At 41.4% G+C, this 20,465-nt stretch overlaps 1 protein-coding gene across 1 annotated transcript in view; it reads right to left on the bottom strand.

The window, feature by feature from the left end:
• Positions 1-20,465, bottom strand: part of ARSB (arylsulfatase B) — a 359,168-nt gene that overhangs the window by 314,018 nt on the left and 24,685 nt on the right. Inside the window, exon 2 of the mRNA XM_053701372.1 lies at positions 5,899-6,085. Coding sequence (XP_053557347.1) covers positions 5,899-6,085 — 187 coding nt within the window. The remainder of the gene's footprint in view (positions 1-5,898; positions 6,086-20,465) is intronic.

Raw genomic sequence — 20,465 nt, 5'->3', positions numbered from 1 at the left:
GTAATAAAAGAATTAGCCCACTTAAGAGCCTTAATTCTGTCCAAAATATCATCTAGTGGGGTCTCCATCTGAAGAGCCTCTTCTAGAGCCTCAAACCAAAAGGCAGCTGCAGTGGTTACAGGAACAATGCATGCTATAGGTTGAAGAAGAAAACCTTGATGAACAAAAAATTTCTTTAGGAGACCCTCTAATTTTTTATCCATAGGATCAATGAAAGCACAAGTGTCTTCAATAGGAATAGTTGTATGCTTAGCCAGGGTAGAAATAGCTCCCTCCACCTTAGGGACCATCTGCCATGAGTCCTTTATGGTGTCAGAAATGGGAAACATTTTCTTAAAAACAGGAGGGGGAGAGAACGGAATACCTGGTTTATCCCACTCCTTAGTAACAATGTCCGAAATCCTCTTAGGAACCGGAAACACATCAGTGTAAACAGGAACCTCTAAATATCTGTCCATTTTACACAATTTCTCTGGAACTACAATAGGGTCACAATCATCCAGAGTAGCTAAAACCTCCCTGAGCAATAAGCAGAGGTGCTCTAGCTTAAATTTAAATGCCGTCATATCTGAATCTGTCTGAGAGAACATCTTTCCTGAATCAGAAATCTCTCCCTCAGACAGCAAATCCCTCATGCCTACTTCAGAACATTGTGAGGGAATATCGGATACGGCTACGAAAGCGTCAGAAGGCTCAGCATTTATTCTTAACCCAGAACTACTGCGCTTCCCTTGCAACCCAGGCAGCTTAGATAAAACCTCTGTGAGGGTAGTATTCATAACTGAAGCCATATCTTGCAAGGTGAAAAATTAGACGCACTAGAAGTACTTGGCGTCGCTTGTGCGGGCGTTACTGGTTGTGACACTTGGGGAGAACTAGATGGCAAAACCTGAATTCCTTCTGAGAATCATCTAATGCCAAACTTTTATAAGTTAAAATATGCTGTTTGCAATTTATAGACATATCAGTACAACCGACTAGTAATAAAGCAAGCAAGCTTGGAAAACACTTTATTTAATGAAAAAACACAATTTGCAAAAACGGTACTGTGCCTTTAAGAGAAAAAAAGGCATACACAAACTGTAAAACAGGTTAAAATTGCTTCAATTTTTCTGAAATCTTAACAGTGTACCCACTAAGCTTTAGCAGGATTGCACCACAAGTTAATAAGCAATAAACCCCCAAATGAAAAAAACGGATTGATAAGTGTCTAAAAACGGTTAAAAACCCCTTTTAGCACCTTGCCACAGCTCTGCTGTGGCCCTACCTGCCCTTAGGAAGTGATAATATGGAGTTTAAAGCTTCAATTAGTCCCTCAGAAGACTCTCAGGACCTCAGGAGAAGTTGCTTGCTGCTTGTAAATGTAGGCCCCGCCCACTTCACTCGATGTTGCTGGGGCCTACACAAAACTAACAAAGCCTGCCTGAAAGCCATGTGGGTTATAAACAACCCCAAAGAACCCTCAAGCAAATGTCCCATAAAACAGAAAACGTTACTCCCAGACACAAAAACGTTTGTCCCAAATTCACATGAGTGCCCACAAAAAATTTACCCTTTATGCAAGATAGTAAAAACCTCTGATAACACTAGGATTACTGCTTACCGTTCCCCTAATGGGGACACTGTCAGCCTTTCTGAGTTAACACAGTCTCTGCAGAAAATATGACTGAACATATCTCATTGCTGTATAGCAAGAAACTGTTCCTCACACTGAAGTTTTCCTGTACTCCTCAGCTTCTGTGGGAACAGCAGTGGACCTTGGTTACAAATGCTAAGATCATCATCCTCCAGGCAGAAATCTTCATCTATGTCCTGCCTGAGAGTAAATAGTACAACACCGGTACCATTTAAAAATAACAAACACTTGATTGAAGATAAAATAAAACTAACAGTTTAACACCTCTTCTCTTTACTCTTCCTGCTTAGAGCCAGCAAAGAGAATGACTGGGGGGTGAAGTTAAGGGGGGAGCTATATAGACAGCTCTGCTGCGGTGCTCTCTTTGCTACTTCCTGTCAGAAAGGACAATATCCCACAAGTTAGGATGAATCCATGGACTCGGTACATCATGCAAAAGAAATTTTATTTTATGATTCAGATAGAACATACAATTTTAAACAACTTTCAAATGTACTTCTATTATCAAATTTGCTTCATTATCTTGTTATCCATTGCTTAAGGGACAGCATTGCACTACTGGCAGCTGAACACATCTATTTAGCCAATCACAAGAGACAAATGTGTGCAGGCACCAATTAGCACCAGCTTCCACTAGTGTATGATATGTGCGTATTAATTTTCAACAAGGGATACCAAGAGTACAAAGCACATTTGAAAATAGAAGTGAATTTAAAAGTGTCTTAAAATTACATGCTCTATCTGAATCATGCAAGTTAAATGTTGACTTTCCTCTCCCTTTAAGGAACTTTCTAATTTACTCCTATTATCAATTTTTCTTTGTTCTCTTGGTATCTTTATTTGAGCCGGCCTATGTTTTGTTCAGCACCCTGGGTAGCACTTGCTGATTGGTGGTCAATCAGCATGCGCTACCCAGGTGCTGAACCGAAGATGGGCCGACTCATAAGCTTACATTCCTGCTTTTTCAAATAAAGATACAAAGAGAATGAAAAGAAATTAATAATAGGAGTAAATTGCAAATGTGATTAAAAATTTGGGTTCAGTATCCCTTTAACACTAGGTCACCCAGGAGGGGAGACTGACGCAGCTTTTCCTCTTGACACTTCCTCATTTCATGTGATGATCAAGTCATTACCAACCACTTTATGACATCATCATATCAAAGAACCTGAGGGGATACTTCCTCATTCTGGCAATAGACAATAAGTAAAATGGAGGATGTAATTCTCTGCATCCAAGGAGATAAACAGCTTTAGTTTAAAAATATCTTGTTCCATGAAAAAAAAAGTTAACATATAAAATGGGCATATTACTCAAAATTGTTATAAATGGATAAAAGAAGCAGTTAAAATATATTTTGTGTATGCATGATTTGTACAACATAATTCTACTTACTGGCTGGTAGGGACAACTCCCTAATAAAATAATAAATTTTAGATGGATAGATGAACATTTTGCAGTATCATGTCTTTAAAAACAGGTTACTTTATTTGCAGTTTTGGACTCTATTGCACTTTTAACCCCTTGCGCCATTTGGATGTAGATACCGCGTCACACAGTACTTTGCACAAGATACTACCTTCGCCCAACAATGAGGCACCTGTTGTGGTTCCGCAATCAGGGGGCAGGAGACATCTGCCTTCATATAGTAAGGGAGCACTGAGAGTGCTCCCTTACCTTAAGAAGCCAGATCACTGATCACTATACAGAAAGACACTGTCTGTGTCCCTCTCTATAACGATAAACTGTTATTGCCGAGTAGGAACTGTGGGATTGAAGGAGAGAGGCAGGCGGATCAGCCCAGCAAAGGGGGGGGGGGGGTGCATGAGGGGCAGGGGCTACAGAAAAATATGGTCTGGAGGGGGGAAGGGACCCTACACTACATAAAAAATAATATAAAATAAAATACAAAACAAAATTACTGTTACTGTTTGGCTGGGCTAGTAAAAAACATGGAGGTGGACAGAGGGAGGTGGGAGAGTAAGATGGCTGTTGAGCAGGGGGGATCAGGAAGGTGGAAGGCTGAGGAGGGACCCCCACACTACAGAAATAAATATATTTAAAAGAAACTCCTAAACTGCATACTGGCAGACTGTCTGCCAGTACCTAAGACAAGTGTGGGGGGGGATGTGGGAGGGTAAGGTCTACACTACAGCAAAAATTAACCTTACAAGCTTACTGATTAAGGGGAAACCAAAAAGCAGTCTACCCCCTTCTGTGCACTAGTGTGTGGAAAAACTTCCTTACAGGAAAGGCACTCTCCCTAAGTTCCCTGAAAATAGGAGTAAAAAAATTAAGATGTATGTAGGAACTCTAGTGTGTATGAACAAATGGCAATATGACAGAATCTTACTGATTAACCCCTTAACTATGAGGAATTTCAAAAGTGTGTTGTGCAGCTGCAATTAGTAGCGTTCTAATTGCCAAAAACCATGTATGTATGTGGTTTCTGAACAAATGTGACCCCAGATAAGCTTTTACACCCATCTGTATTACAACTGCAGTAGTTGTGTGTAAATAATTTCAATGAGAAATTTTTCTTATATGATCAAATTTGCAGGCCAAATAGTGGCATGAAATATGGCAAACTTGGTCTAGATTAAAACCTTAGGTTGTTTACTTTAAAAATATATATAGTTTACATAGTTAAATAATAAAAAACAAGGCTCTATTTCTGTTTAAATGGAGTCCTAAACATTCTCTGGTACTTTGGGCAAGTTTTTCTCTGAAATTCCTGGTAGTAAAGGGTTAAAGGGACAGTAAACACAAGATATTTATGTTCTGTTACTATAGAATAATATATCAGTCAAGTCTTAACGTTTTTAAAACATCCTTTTAACTGCAAATATTTTTTAAAAGCCAGACTCCATCCTACATTTTACATAATAAAAGGAGTCAATCTGGGCTATAGTCCACAGACAACAAGTATAATGCAAATTATCTTGCAGTTATCATCTGATAAAGCCAATGATGGGTGGATATGTAGCAGAGTTAGCCTTGGTTACTTTAGAGAATTAGAAATTGCTCAGTTTTCTGAGTAAAATTACATAAAAGGGGGCAAAATAAATCCCATTTAATTGCCTCCTGCACTGTTATACTTCACTACTGCCACTTCTAGGAAACCAGGAATGGAGATTCCTCAATTAATCCCAAAGGACCAATAAACACAAGTAGAATATCATAATCAATACATGCATAATAGATAGACAATGCAATGAGACTGCTGCATGGTCCGAGATAAGATCCAGCATTGTTATCTCTGGAGCTGGGGAGAGTGGAAGACAGGGACAAAACCCACTTTTTTCCCCCTCTGTTTTGCTTGGTTTGTTGTTCGTTAATAAATTGTGCTATCAGTGTAAAAAGTTGGAATACTTTTGATTTAATTTCCTTTTACATCTCGAAGATAAAATGCATGGAATAGGCACACTTTGTTAGTATATTATTGCATTGATGTTTTTTTTTTTTTTTTTTTTTTACGGATGTATCTTGGTTGACGCCCTGTGTGGTGTTCTTATTTTTGCAATATGCTTAAGCCCAATTACACTGTTGGCACGTATAAATAAATATTAAAAAAAAAAAAAATACAATGCAATAGCACTTAGTTTAAATTTCAAATGAGTAAAAAAAAAAACCTCAAAGTTAGTTTTATTTTTCTTCCCACTCAAGCATGTGACAGCCATCAGCCAATGATAAAATGCACATATGTGTATTCTGTGAATCTTGCACATGCTCAGTAGAAGCTAGTGCCTCAGAAAGTGTGTATATATAAAAAAATTGTGCACATTTAGATAATGGAAAGTTGTTTAAAATGATGTGCTCTATTTGAATCCTGAAAGTTTTAGTGGTCTGGGACCTAAAACACAGAATTTCTCTGTAACGATTCAGATAGACCATACTATTTTAAACAACTTTCCATTTTAAGTCTATTATCAAATTTGCGTCATTCTCTTGGTATCCTTTGTTGAAAAGCATACCTAGGTAGGCTCAGGAGCAGCAACGCACTACTAGGCGATAGCTGCTGATTGGTTGCTGCACTTACATGCATCTTGTCATTGGTTCCCCAAATGCATTCAGCTATCTCCCAGTAGTGCACTGCTGTTCCTCCAACAAATGATACTTTCAGCAAACATTTGGCGACAATTCTCTATGACACACTGGACTGTTTCCCCCGATTCCTCTGTAGTTCTTGGTTCCCTTGTGTATGGGGTTGCAAAAGGTGTCTATAAACATTATATTTTAAAAAAGAGAGAGATAATATTTACCAAAATACGTGTCAAATCCTCTGCGTGTTGGCAGGCAGTCTTTCTTATACATGCCAAGGTGCCATTTTCCCACCATGTGTGTGATATACCCAGCATCCTTTAGCAGTTGTGGCAGAAGCTTTTCATCTAGAGGATGGCAGTTAGGCTGGCAGGGCCATATTATCTCATGCTGTAATCCTGTGTGTATCTTTAAAACAAAAAACAAACAAATATAATGAGGGAATCAAAAAATACAGAGGCAACAGACTTCTATGCCAGCTTTAGTATTACTGCATTCTTATAGATAATTGGGCAAACACAGAATTAGGCGATACATTTTGGGACAGACTGAATCTCAAAATCTGTTTCTAAAATTTTGGCACTAAAACGCCCTGTTTCTGGAAATCTTGCAAATGTAATTAAAATGGACAGTCAAGTCAAAATTAAACGTTCATGATTAATATAGGGCATGCGATTGTAAACTTAACAATTTACTTGTATCATCAAATTTGTTTTGTTCTTTTGGTATTCTTTTTTGAAAGCTTAACCTAGGTAGGTTTAAACTGACTTTTAAACAGTTGAAGGTTGCCTCTTATATGCATTTTGACAGTTTTTCAGTTAGACAGTTTATGTGTGCCATATAGATAACATAGTGCTCACTCCCGTAGTCAGCACTGATTGGCTAAAATGTAAGTCTTTTAAAAAGAACTGAGATAAGGGGCAGTCTGCTGAGGCTTAGATACAAGGTAATCACAGAGGAAAAAAGTATATTAATATAACTGTGTTGGTTATGCAAAACTGGGGAAAGGGTAATAAAGGGATTGTCTATCTTTTTAAAACAATACAAATTCTGATGTAGGCTGTCCCTTTAACTGTTACCTTGTTTGTAAAGTGTGGCTGAAGTTTGTCCTTGCAGCAGTTTATTTAAATTTGCATTTGTGCACAGGCTTATTATTATTATCATATATTTGTATAGTGCCGCAAGATTCCGTACCGCTGGCGTTTATATAATTCTCTAAAACTTTTAACAGTAAAATCAATGTATAAAAACATTATGATGCACTAAAAACATAAATTATGCTTACCAGATAATTTCCTTTCCTTCTGTATGAGGAGAGTCCACTGCTTCATTCCTTACTTGTGGGAATACAGAACCTGGCCACCAGGAGGAGGTAAAGAAACCCTAGCCAAAGGCTTAAATACCTCCCCCACTTCCCTCATATTCCAGTCATTCTGCCAAGGGAACAAGGAACAGTAGGATAAATATCAGGGTATAAAGGGTGCCAGAACAATAGACAAAAATTAAGGTCCGCCCAATGGAGAAAAACAGGTGGGAGCAGTGGACTCTCCTCATACAGAAGGAAAGGAAATTATCTGGTAAGCATAATTTATGTTTTCCTTCTTAATATGAGGAGAGTCCACAGCTTCATTCCTTACTTGTGGGAAACATATACCCAAGCTCTAGAGGACACCGAATGAAAACGGGAGGGTAAAAAGAGAGGTGGACCCTATTCTGAGGGCACCACAGCCTGCAAAACCTTTCTACCAAAAGCTGCTTCAGCCAAAGCAAAAACGTCAAATTTGTAAAATTTTGAAAAGGTATATAAGGTATGCTCCATAGAGGCCTCATTTTAGAAGGCCCAAGATGAAGCCACAGCTCTAGTTGAATGAGCCGAAATCCTCTGAGGAGGCTTATGTCCCGCTGTCTCATATGCTAAGCGAATAAAACTCCTCAACCAAAAAGATAAGGAAGTGGAAGAAGCCTTCTGCCCTCTACGCTTCCCAGAATAGACAACAAACAAGGAAGAACTCTGTCTAAAATCCTTCGTAGCTTGAAGATAGAATTTCAAAGCCCGAACCACATCCAAATTATGAAGTAACCGTTCCTTCGAAGAAGGAGGATTAGGACACAAGGAAGGAACCACAATCTCCTGATTGATGTTACGATCAGAAACGGTGTTCTGGAAAATTGACCTTAGGAAGAAAACCCAACCCAGTACGAAGAACAGCTTTATCAGCATGAAAAACTAGGTAAGGAGGCTCACATTGCAAGACCGCCATCTCAGAGACTCTGTGCGTCGAAGCAATAACCAGTAGAAAAAGAACCTTCCAAGACAGTAATTTAAAGTCAACCAAATGCATAGGCTCAAACAGAGCCCTCTGCAAAACTTTAAGAACTAGATTTAAACTCCAAGGAGGAGCGGCAGGTCTAAACACAGGCTTGATTCTGGACAGAGCCTGAACAAAAGACTGAACATCAGGAAGCTCAGCGAGCATCTTGTGCAATAACATAGATAGAGCCAAAATCTGTCCCTTTAGGGAACTAGCAGAAAGGCCCTTCTCCATACCATCCTGGAGAAAGGAAAGAATCCTGGAAACCTTAACCTTATGCCAGGGGAATCCATGCTCTTCACACTAGAATAAGTAGGTCCTCCACACCTTATGATAGATGCGACGAGTGACCGGCTTTCGAGCTTGAATAAGAGTATCAATCACTCTCTCAGAAAAATCTCTCTTGGCTAGGACTAAGCGTTCAATCTCCACGCAGTCAGCCTCAGAGAATCTAGATTTTGATGAACAAAAGGACCCTGTTCCAGCAGATCCCTGCGACAAGGTAACCTCAATGGAGAAAATGAAGAAATCCCTACCAGGTCCGTAAACCACATCCTTCGCGGTCACGATGGGGCAATTAGCATTGCCGAAACTTGCTTCTGCTTGATGTGGGCAACTACACGAGGGAGAAGTGGTAACGGTGGAAAAATGTAAATTAGACTGAACCTCCAAGGCACTGCTAATGCATCTATCAGCTCTTCCTAAGGATTCCTGGACCGCAACCCATATCTGGGTAGCTTAGTATTGAGTTGGGACGCCATGAGATCTATCTCCGACGCCCCCCATCTTTCGCAAATCTCCGCAAACACTTTGGGATGGAGAAACCTGATTGGAATCTGATAAACTGGGACGAACCCAGAAGAGGCCAAGCCTTTAGAGCATTGAAGATCGCTGGAAGTTCCAAAATGTTGATCGGAAGGAGAGATTCCTCTCGAGTCCACAGGCCCTGTGCCATCCTGGCATCCCAAACAGCTCCCCATCCCCATCCGTAGTCACAATCTCCCAGGATGGTCTCAAGAAGGATGTCCCTTGGGACAGGTGATCTGGACAGAGACACCAAGAGAGTGATTCTCTCGACCAGTTGTCCAGAGAAATCTGTTGTGACAGATCCAAGTGGTCACCATTCCAGTGACTCATGCACAGCTGAAAAGGCCTGAGATGGAATCTGGCGAATGGAATGATGTCTATGCTGGACACCATGAGCCCAATTACCTCCATACACTGGGCCACAGAGGGCTTTAAGGAGGTCTGTAGGGCAAGACAATTGGAAGTTAGCTTGTAACGTCTCTGGTCTGTAAGAAATATTCTCATGGATATGGAGTCTAATATCGTACCCAGGAATTCCATCCATGAGATCGAAGAAGAAATAGAAGAGCTTTTGAATGGTCCTCTGCCAGCCGACAGGATGGTGCCTGAACCAGGATGTCGTCTAAGTATTGCGCTACTGTGAGCAGAGCCCCTAGAACCTTTGTAAAGACTCTTGGGGCAGTAGTTAGACCAAATGTAAGTGCAACAAACTGCAAGTGCTGGTCCAGGAACGCGAATCTCAGGAACTTGAAGTGTTCCTTGTGGATTGGAACGTGAAGGTAAGCATCCTTCAAGTCTATCATAGTCATGAACTGTTCTTCCTGGACTAAGGGCAGAATGGACCTTATCTCCATCTTGAACGATGGGACCGACAAGAACTAGTTTAAGCACATTAGGCCCAGAATCGGTTGAAAAGTTCCCTCCTTCTTTGGGACCACAAAAAAAGGTTTGAGTAGTTTCCCAGACCTCTTTCTGCTAGAGGTACTGGTACAATTACTCCCAGGGAGGAGAGATCCCTCACGCACCCTAGAAAGGTCTCTTGTTTTTCTGGCCTTGAAGACAGATTTGCCTCTGGGTGGATGAGATCTGAAACCTATCCTGTACCCCTGAGCGATGACCTCCAGGACCAAAGGGTCTTGCACATTCCCCAGTCAAGCCTCCAAAAAGAGAGATAGTCTGCCCCCCACACAATCTAGAGACGGATTGGGGGCTGCCCCATCATGCCGACTTTCACTCTGTGGGCTTCTTGTTCTGCTTGGATTTACTCCAAGACTGAGTCCGTTTCCAAGATACCTTGGGCTGATCAGGCTTCACGGAGGGCTGCTGCCGTTGGGATTTATCAGAACGAAAGGGACGAAAATGAGGACCTTGTCCCTTAGGTTTGTTCTTCTTATCCTGCGGTGAAAAGGCACCCTTGCCTCCAGTGACCGTAGATATGATTGAGTGTAAGAGTTTGATCTTAGTAAATACAAAGATAGTTTTGTAGCAATATTTGATACCCAGAGGATAATAATGAATCAGTGGGTTAATTAATATTGCAGTTAATACAGAAGTATTCTTAGTTCTCAGCAACACCTGAGAACAGCTAAGGAATGAGATTATCCTGATTAAACTGAAAAGCAGGAAAAGTGAATTACTTAGTAAACTTTTTAAATTAATCTTGCTGTAAAAATGAGGCAGTCCAAAGATTATTGTAATCAAAAAGGCAAATATATACAAGTAAAAGAAATCACAGTCCAGTTTGTGCAAAAAGTTCCCAAGTAAGTTAGTTTAGAAATGATTAAACAATTCCTTTAGTTAGAGAAATAAATGCAGTTCCTTTTCTTAAAGTGAAGGTCAATTTTCATCAATGAGTGCCCGGTTTTTAAAAATACTTTTTAAAAACAGGGGCACTTTCATTGATGAAAATTAACATTGCACTGTATTTGAAGAAATACTTACCTTTTACTCCTGCAAAGCCGGATCGACGATCCCCCTCCTTCTTCCTGCTGTAGACCACAGCAATGACGAAACTGGCTCCTCCAATCACAGCCGGGCATCACAAGCTGGACGCTCTGGGGTGCAAGCCATTATTGGAGGAAGCCGGTTTTGTCATTTCTGGCATCAGTACAGAGGAACTGAGGCTGAGATCGGCGATCCGGTTTTGCAGAAGTAAAAGGTAAGTATTTCTTCAAATCCAGTGCAATGTAAATTTTCATCAATGAAAGTGCCCCTGTTTTTAAAAATATTTTTAAAAAATGGGCACTCATTGATGAAAATTGACCTTCACTTTAAGGTTGAAATAATAAGCAGTACAATTAATTAGTAGCAAGTTATTCAAATGAAGACAATGTTAGCACAGTTCACTGTATGAAATGAAAATACTTGCGATTAGTTGTAATCCTTGGAAAATGCAGGGAACAAGCAGCTGCTGTGAGAGGAAACCTGCAGAGGAGCTGTGAGCTGGATATAGTGAAGGGAAAAGCAGCTTCAGTTAGTGAAGAGATCCTGATGCAGCAGAGACTTGACTTAAACTGGAAACAGGAAGTAATCACAGGGAGTTGTCCTAGAGCAAGCAGGTGCAGTAACAACTACAATCTGTGTGAACAAAATAATCAAGCAATGATAGCTAGAGATGTGACGTTTAAATAGGCTGAAAAATAGGAGGGACCATGATGTCATTTATGACAGGCTATGATGGAAGCATTACATTGAGTCCAGGACTGGACCAAAAATAATCTTCCCCTTAAATGGAAGGGAAAGAAGTCTAGATTTTGAAGTCATGTCCGCAGACGAAGACTTCAGCCAGAGTGCCCTACGTGCTAGCACTGAAAAACCTGACGTCTTGGCATTCAGACAAATAATCTGCATATTTGCATCACAAATAAAAGAATTAGCCACCCTCAAGGACTTAATTCTTTCCTTGATCGTGTCAAGGGGACCCTCCACCTTGATCAACTCAGATAAAGAGTCGCACCAATAGGTAGTGGCTCCAGCCACAGCAGCAGCCGCCGCGGCTGGTTGAAACAAATATCCTGCGTGCTGAAGCATCTTTCTCAACAGAGTTTCTAGCTTCTTATCCATGGGCTCTTTAAACGAGGAACTATCCTCAAGCGGGATAGTAGTGCATTTAGCAAGCGTAAAGATAGCACTATCCACCTTAGGGACAGAACCCCACAACTCTAATTTAGAGTCCGGAACTGAGAATAACTTCTTAAAGGAAGAAGAAGGGCAAAAGGAAGAACCAAGTCTTTCCCATTCATTTGTAATAATATTTGCAATCTTTACGGGAAGTTTGGGGTACAACCCTGTCCTCGTAGACCTTATCTAGTTTAGGAATACAGGGTTCCTCAGGTAATTTTGGTTCTGGACACTCTAAAGTAGCCAAAACGTACTTTAACAGAAAGTGTAAATGTTCAATCCTAAATCTAAAGTCTGGTTCCTCCGCAGCTGGAGGTTTAGAGGCAGCAGATTCCGACCCAGAAAGAGCATCCTCTGAAGTATGAGAGGAGTCTTCATTATAGGATAATCTTGTATCAGATAAATCCAATAAGTTAGTAGATGACCCCTGGGAAGGATAGCCGTATTTGACCTTTTGCTTGCGCTTAGCGGGGCGAGGTAAAGCACTGTAGGCCGCAGACATTGCCATTTGTAGCTGTTCAGTAAAGTCTTGTGGTAATAGGGCCCCTCCTGAAGGAGGATTGGCAGTGCAATGGGAAGCTGCATGTGTAATAGGAGATGATAGCAGGGAATGCACCTCACGGGATGAAGACTCCTCAGAGGTGGACGGCTCAGTGGTACTAAACATATTGGCTTTCTTAGATAAAATTACTTTATCCAGGCATGTGGAACATAATTGAGCAGGCGGATATACCGTAGCCTCCTCCAATATAGACAGGTATTAGATTTAGGTAAAGAGGGAGTACCCTTCAACCTATCAGAGTCCTCCATAGCTTGCACTTGAAAAAGGACTATAGAAAAATAAATGGCACCTTTATACCCCCAATGGCTGGGGCACTCACCATCTCCTATGACCCAGGCCCCACAGAGAAACCGCTTCGTCTCCAGTAAACCGCACGGTCAGGAAAAGAGGAAATCAGTGTGGCCACACCCAGTCATGTGGTGCGCCATGCAGGACCGCCCCTGCTACAGGAAAAAAGAGCGCTAAGCCTAACAGGTTGCGCAGCTAACGAAAACTGAAAGTAAAACTTGTACGTTCCAACATCTGCCTGAGCCTCATCTCACACTTGTCGCAGCATAAAACATAATAAACTAAATTATGTGATAAAGCCCCCCCTGTTCAATAATCCCCTTCCGGAGATATTAACCCTTGATTCCATACAGATAAAAGGAGTCAAACTGTGACCCTATCTTCTTACGTTATCATATGTGTATAAAATATTAAACAATCTTACCGGAATCTCTGCCGTGGAACAGACACATAGCCTCTCAAGTTTGACAGTCTTGTAGCATCGCTCCTGACATGGACTTGAGTGATAGAAGCAGGCAAATAATCTCGTCAACACTGATTTCTATATAATTCTATTAATAAGCGTCTGGATGGGTTCGCAGAAAGACTCTCCCTGCATCTCCAGACCCTAACATTCGTCAATGCTCTCACTGAGAGGCTGACAAGACTACTTAGAACTCCAGTCCCATTCCGAAGGGTACTACCCTCCATAAGGAACTACTCTGTATCTTCTGACACTTCTCTGCCAACCTCCTGTGAAGAAAGGCAAAGAATGACTGGGATATGAGGGAAGTGGGGGAGGTATTTAAGCCTTTGGCTGGGGTGTCTTTGCCTCCTCTTGGTGGCCAGGTTCTGTATTCCCACAAGTAAGGAATGAAGCCGTTGACTCTCCTCATATTAAGAAGGAAATCAGGTTTTTTATCACATGTGATATAATGCCCATGTCATGCAGCATTTACCTTAACCCAGGACTGGCTCTATAATGGGACCCACTTGGACCAGAGGACACAAGCAGCATTTGACACAGGACGGACTAACGCCGAATGAAGGTTCCTTTAAGGGACGTCATCCAAGATGGCATCCCTCGAATTCCGATTGGCTGATAGGATCAGCCAATAGAATGCGAGCTCAATCCGATTGGCTGATTGAATCAGCTAATCGGATTGAACTTAAATCTGATTGGCTGATTGAATCAGCCAATCAGATTTTTCCTACCTTAATTCCGATTGGTTGATAGAATCTTATCAGCCAATCGGAATTCGAGGGACGCCATTTTGGATGACGTCCCTTAAAGGAACCTTCATTCGTCGTTAGTCCGTCGGGGAAGGAGGATGTTCCACGTCGGCGGGATGAAGATGGATCCGGAAGACAGAAGATAGAAGATACCGCTTGGAAGAAGACATCGCCCGGATGGAAGAACTCTTCTTTGCTGCTTGGATCAAGACTTCGCCCGGATGGAGGACCTCTTTTTGCCGCTTGGATCAAGACTTCTACCGGATGGAGGACCACATCGCCCGGATTGGATGAAGACTTTGGCTCGGCTGAGTGAAGACGACTCAAGGTAGGGAGATCTTCAGGGGGTTAGTGATAGGTTTTTATAAGGGGGGTTTGGGTGGGTTAGAATAGGGGTGTGTGGGTGGTGGGTTGTAATGTTGGGGGGGTATTGTATTTTCTTTTACAGGTAAAAGAGCTGATTACTTTAGGGCAATGCCCCGCAAAAAGCCCTTTTAAGGGCTGGTAATAGAGCTGATTACTTTTTTAATTTAGAATAGGGTAGGGAATTTTTATTTTGGGGGGCTTTTTTATTTTATTAGGGGGCTTAGATTAGGTGTAATTAGATTAAAATTATTGTAATATTTTTTTATTTTTTGTAATTTAGTGTTGTTTTTTTTGTATTATAGATTAGTTTATTTAATTGTATTTTAGTTTAGCTAATTGTAGTTAATTTATTTAATTAATTTAATGATAGTGTAGTGTTAGGTGTATTTGTAACTTAGGTTAGGATTTATTTTACAGGTAATTTTGTAATTATTTTAACTAGGTAGCTATTAAATAGTTAATAACTATTTAATAGCTATTGTACCTAGTTAAAATAAATACAAAGTTGCCTGTAAAATAAATATAAATCCTAAAATAGATACAATGTAATTATTATTTATATTGTAGCTATATTAGGGTTTATTTTATAGCTAAGTATTTAGTTTTAAATAGGAATAATTTATTTAATTATAGGAATATTATTTTGTTTAATTTAAATTATATTTATGTTAGGGGGGTGTTAGGGTTAGGGTTAGACTTAGGTTTAGGGGTTAATAATTTTATTACAAGTAGCAGCGACGGTGCGGGCGGGAGATTAGGGGTTAATAATTGTAGGTAGGTGGCGGCGATGTTAGGGAGGGCAGATTAGGGGTTAATAAAATGTATTATAGTGTTTGCGAGGCGGGAGTGCGGCGGTTTAGGGGTTAATACATTTATTATAGTGGCGGCGAGGTCCGGTCAGCAGATTAGGGGTTAATAATTGTAGTTAGGTAGCGGCGACGTTGGGGGGGGGCAGATTAGGGGTTAATAAATATAATATAGGTGTCGGTGATGTTAGGGGCAGCATATTAGGGGTTCATAGGGATAATGTAGGTGGCGGTGGTGGGGGGCCTCGGTTTAGGGGTACATAGGTAGTTTATGGATGTTAGTGTACTTTAGAGCACAGTAGTTAAGAGCTTTATATTCCCGCGTTAGCCCATAAAGCTCTTAACTACTGACTTTTTTTGTCGGTAGGAGTCTTGTCGGTAGAGGGTCTACCGCTCCCTTGGTCCAAGACTCCAAATACCGGCGTTAGGCAGATCCCATTGAAAAGATAGGATACGCAATTGACGTAAGGGGATCTGTTGCAGCCTGGAGTCGCGGTAATGAAGTGAGCGTTAGACCCTTTCCTGGCTGACTCTAAATACCAGCGGGCAGTAAAAAGCAGCGTTAGGACCCCTTAACGCTGCTTTTGAAGGCTAACGCAGAACTCTAAATCTAGGTGTAAGAGAACAAAGCAAAAATGGTGATAAAAGTAAATTGCAAAGTGCAGGATTTAAATCATGAAAGTTTTTTTTGGACTTGACTGTCCCTTTAACCCCTTAGTGACCGAGGACGTGCAGGGTACGTCTGAAAAAAAAAGGCAGTTAACGCCTGACGACGTACCCTGCACGTCCTCGGCTAAAGTGAGTGCTGGAAGCGATCAAGATCGCTTCCAGGCACTATTACAGTACTGCAGGGATGCCTCGATGTCTGGGCATCCCTGCGTTGCTGTTACGGAGTGCCGGGACCGGATTGATCACTCCCCCTTGAGTGATCACTTCCGGTTTTGCTCCACGTGGAGCCCGGCAGTGCAGCAGAGCATCGGAAGCGATCGGACACGCTTCCGATGCTCTGCTAGTGTGCTAAGTGCCTCGGTGGGTCGAGGCACTTAGTTAGTATATAAATGTGATTAAAAATTGGGGGGAAAAAATAAAATATAAAATAAAAAAGCCCCCACATATAGCCCCCCCCTCCCCCATGAGGCTTCCAAAATGGCGATGCCCAGTGCATCATGGGGCCTCTGGGGGTGTCCCTAGCCTGTCTCACCATAGGGGCAAGCTAGGGTCACCCAATCTGAGCCTTCTTACAAAAAAAAAAAAATAATAATAAAATCTCCCATTTGTCTGATCAGGTCAATATTTGTAAATATTGACTCTGATCAGTGTGGATCTCCCTCCCTCTCCTCACTTGCTATTTTGTTGGAGAGAGAGAGACCTGAATTTTGGCAGAGAGAGATTTATTTCTTTTATTTGTTAAAAAATTTAAAATCCAAAGGCTCTTTTCAGAGCCATTAACCCCTAGCTTGCCAGTGATCACTATAAATCACTGGCAGTAGCACAGCTGCACTTTTTTTTTAAAAACCCAAAGGCTCCTTTCAGAGCCATTTAGCTAATTTAATTTAATTTAAAGACTATTTAACCCCTAGCTTGCCAGTGATCGCTATACATCACTGGCATTAGCATAGCTGTACTTTTTTGCTGTCTGTGCATTTTTTAGGGGTTAATTTTTGTTGTTGTAATTTTTTAAAAACCCAAACGCTCCTTTCAGAGCCATTTAGCTAATTTAAATAGTATTTAACCCCTAGCTTGCCAGTGATCGCTATAAATCACTGGCATTAGCATAGCTGTACTTTTTTGCTGTCTGTGCATTTTTTTAGGGGTTAATTTTTGTTGTTGTAATTTTTTTAAAAACCCAAAGGCTCCTTTCAGAGCCATTTAGCTAATTTAATTTAAAGAGTATTTAACCCCTAGCTTGCCAGTGATCGCTATAAATCACTGGCATTAGCATAGCTGTACTTTTTTGCTGTCTGTGCATTTTTTTAGGGGTTAATTTTTGTTGTTGTAATTTTTTAAAAACCCAAAGGCTCCTTTCAGAGCCATTTAGCTAATTTAATTTAATTTAAAGAGTATTTAACCCCTAGCTTGCCAGTGATCGCTATAAATCACTGGCATTAGCATAGCTGTACTTTTTTTAAAAAAAACCCAAAGGCCATTTAGTTAATTTAATTTAATTTAAAGAGTATTTAACCCCTAGCTTGCCAGTGATCTCTATAAATCACTGGCATTAGCATAGCTGTACTTTTTTGCTGTCTGTGCATTTTATTAGGGGTTAATTTTTGTTGTTGTAATTTTTTAAAAACCCAAAGGCTCCTTTCAGAGCTATTTAGCTAATTTAATTTAATTTAAAGAGTATTTAACCCCTAGCTTGCCAGTGATCGCTATAAATCACTGGCATTAGCATAGCTGTACTTTTTAAAAAAAAAAACAAAGGCCATTTAGTTAATTAATTAATTTTGGTTTTCTGTGACAGATACAATAATGTCAAAGAAAACATATAGTGCTGAGGAGGCATATGCCATCCTTGCGTCAGAGTCAGATGCCTCTATGTCTGACTCAGACCCCAATTTTGACCCTGCCATATGCTCAGATACATCATTAGATGCAGTCTCAACTGATAGTGATGTATCTGTGGCTGCTAGCCCCCCTGCCAGCCCCCCTGCTAGCCCCCCTGCCAGCCCCCCTGCTAGAAGGAGGCGTGTTGCTGCCATTGCCGCTGAAGAGTGGGTAACGCCTCATCTCCAGAGGCCAGATATCCCACCCTTCACAGCAAATGCTGGCATAAATATAGATGTGGCAGGTTTTAGCCCCCAACAGTTTCTGGAGGTGTTTCTGGGTGATGATGTATTGGGGAACATTGTCGCCCAAACTAATTTATATGCCCATCAGTACCGTGCTGCAAAGCCTGAAACATATTTGGCAAAGCAGCAATGGGCCCCCATCAATGTGCCAGAATTTAAAAAATTCTGGGCATTGACTATGCTGATGGGCATCATAAAGAAACCCTCCGTTCGCTCCTACTGGAGCAGTAGCCCCATCTGCTCTACCCCCATTTTCTCCCAGAGTATGTCGAGGCAGAGGTATGAAATGATTCTTCATTTCATGCACTTCAGCGACAACAGCCTGTGCCCCCCTAGGGAGCATCCCCAATTTGACAGGCTGTATAAAATCCGCCCCCTGATTACCCACTTTTCTGCCAGGTTTGCAGAGGCTTATACACCTGGAAGGAATATATGCGTTGATGAATCCCTGATGAAGTATAAGGGAAGGCTGGGATTCAAGCAGTATATTCCTTCCAAGCGCTCCAGGTATGGGGTAAAGGTGTATAAGCTCTGTGAAAGCGAGACTGGGTATACTCAGGCCTTCCGGGTGTATGAGGGAAAGGATAGCCAACTTGACCCTCCAGGTTGCCCAGAACATATGGGAACCACTGGCAAGATTGTCTGGGACCTGATATTACCCCTAATGAACAAAGGGTATCACTTGTACTTAGACAATTTTTATACAAGTGTCCTTTTGTTCAAGCTACTGTATTGCTTTGATACAGTAGCTTGCGGTACAATTAAAAAGAACCGCGCAGGTTTCCCAGGACAGCTTGTACGCACCCGGCTACGAAGGGGGGAGACCTCAGCTCTGCGCCAAGAGGAGCTGTTGGCACTTAAGTACAGAGACAAGAAGGATGTATACCTTCTTACCACCATCCACACAGAGAGGACGGTGGCGGTCTCTGTACGTGGCAGAGCTGAGATCATAAGGAAGCCAGTGTGCATCAAGTCTTATAACCGGCATATGGGTGGGGTTGATCTGGCAGATCAGCTGCTGCAGCCCTACCTAATTATGCGGAAGACAAGGGCCTGGTACAAAAAGGTTGCAATTTACCTAATGCAGATTGCAACCCACAACGCTTTTTTGTTGTTCAAAAAAGCAAACCCCGGAATGAAACAGACTTTTTTACAATTTCAGCTCCAGATCATTTCGGGGATTTTGTACCATGATGCACCTGCTCCCCGGGCGGTGATGGGAGAGAGCAGAGTTGGGGCTACTCATTTTATTTTTAAAATCCCCCCTACTGCCGCAAAGCAGAGACCACAAAAAAAATGCAGAGTCTGTACCAAGAGGGGGCAGAGAAGGGACACTGTATATCACTGTCCTGATTGCCCTGGACAGCCTGGACTCTGCATTGGGGACTGCTTCAAGCGGTACCATACAATGGTCAATTTTTAAAAAATAAATACATTTGCTGTTATTTTTTTTTGTTATGTTTACTGTTAAATTTTTTGTTGTTATTTTTTTACTTTTAATGTGCCAGATTTTTACATTTCACTAATATATTTTTTTTTCTAAAATGGGGCTGTTCTTTTTTTTTTTTTTACAAAAACCCCTGTCAAACATGGGGACATAGGTGTTCTCAAGGTGCCGTGCAGAAAACAACCTGTAGTATTTTTTTTGCACTAACTTACAACAGTCTCTCCTAAATCATAGTCAAAAAGCAATGTGTGTGTAAAAATGAAAATTGAAAAATTGCCACCATACACTTTCTCCAATTTTTTTGGCTAAAAAGCCATCAAAGCACACCATATACAATACCTTGGGGTGTCAACATTTCAAAAATATGCACATTCATGGCAATAAATAAAAACAGAATTTATGCTTACCTGATAAATTACTTTCTCCAACGGTGTGTCCGGTCCACGGTGTCATCCATTACTTGTGGGATATTCTCCTCCCCCACAGGGAAAGGCAAGGAGAGCACACAGCAAGAGCTGTCCATATAGTCCCTCCCAGGCTCCGCCCCCCCAGTCATTCGACCAACGGTTAGGAGAAAAAAAGGAGAAACTATAGTGTGCCGTGGTGACTGTAGTGTATAGAGAAAGAAATTCTTCAAACCTGATTAAAAAACCAGGGCGGGCCGTGGACCGGACACACCGTTGGAGAAAGTAATTTATCAGGTAAGCATAAATTCTGTTTTCTCCAACATTGGTGTGTCCGGTCCACGGTGTCATCCATTACTTGTGGGAACCAATACCAAAGCTTTAGGACACGGATGAAGGGAGGGAGCAAATCAGGTTACCTAAACAGAAGGCACCACGGCTTGCAAAACCTTTCTCCCAAAAATAGCCTCTGAAGAAGCAAAAGTATCAAATTTGTAGAATTTGGACAAAGTGTGCAGAGAAGACCAGGTCGCTGCCTTACATATCTGATCAACAGAAGCCTCGTTCTTGAAGGCCCATGTGGAAGCCACAGCCCTAGTAGAGTGAGCTGTGATTCGTTCAGGAGGCTGCCATCCGGCAGTCTCGTAAGCCAATCGTATGATACTTTTCAGC

Source organism: Bombina bombina, chromosome 2 (assembly GCF_027579735.1).
Source record: "Bombina bombina isolate aBomBom1 chromosome 2, aBomBom1.pri, whole genome shotgun sequence".
In the NCBI taxonomy this organism is placed as follows: domain Eukaryota; kingdom Metazoa; phylum Chordata; class Amphibia; order Anura; family Bombinatoridae; genus Bombina; species Bombina bombina.
Note: the sequence above shows the minus strand (reverse complement) of the source record. Positions and strands in the feature narration are given on the sequence as shown.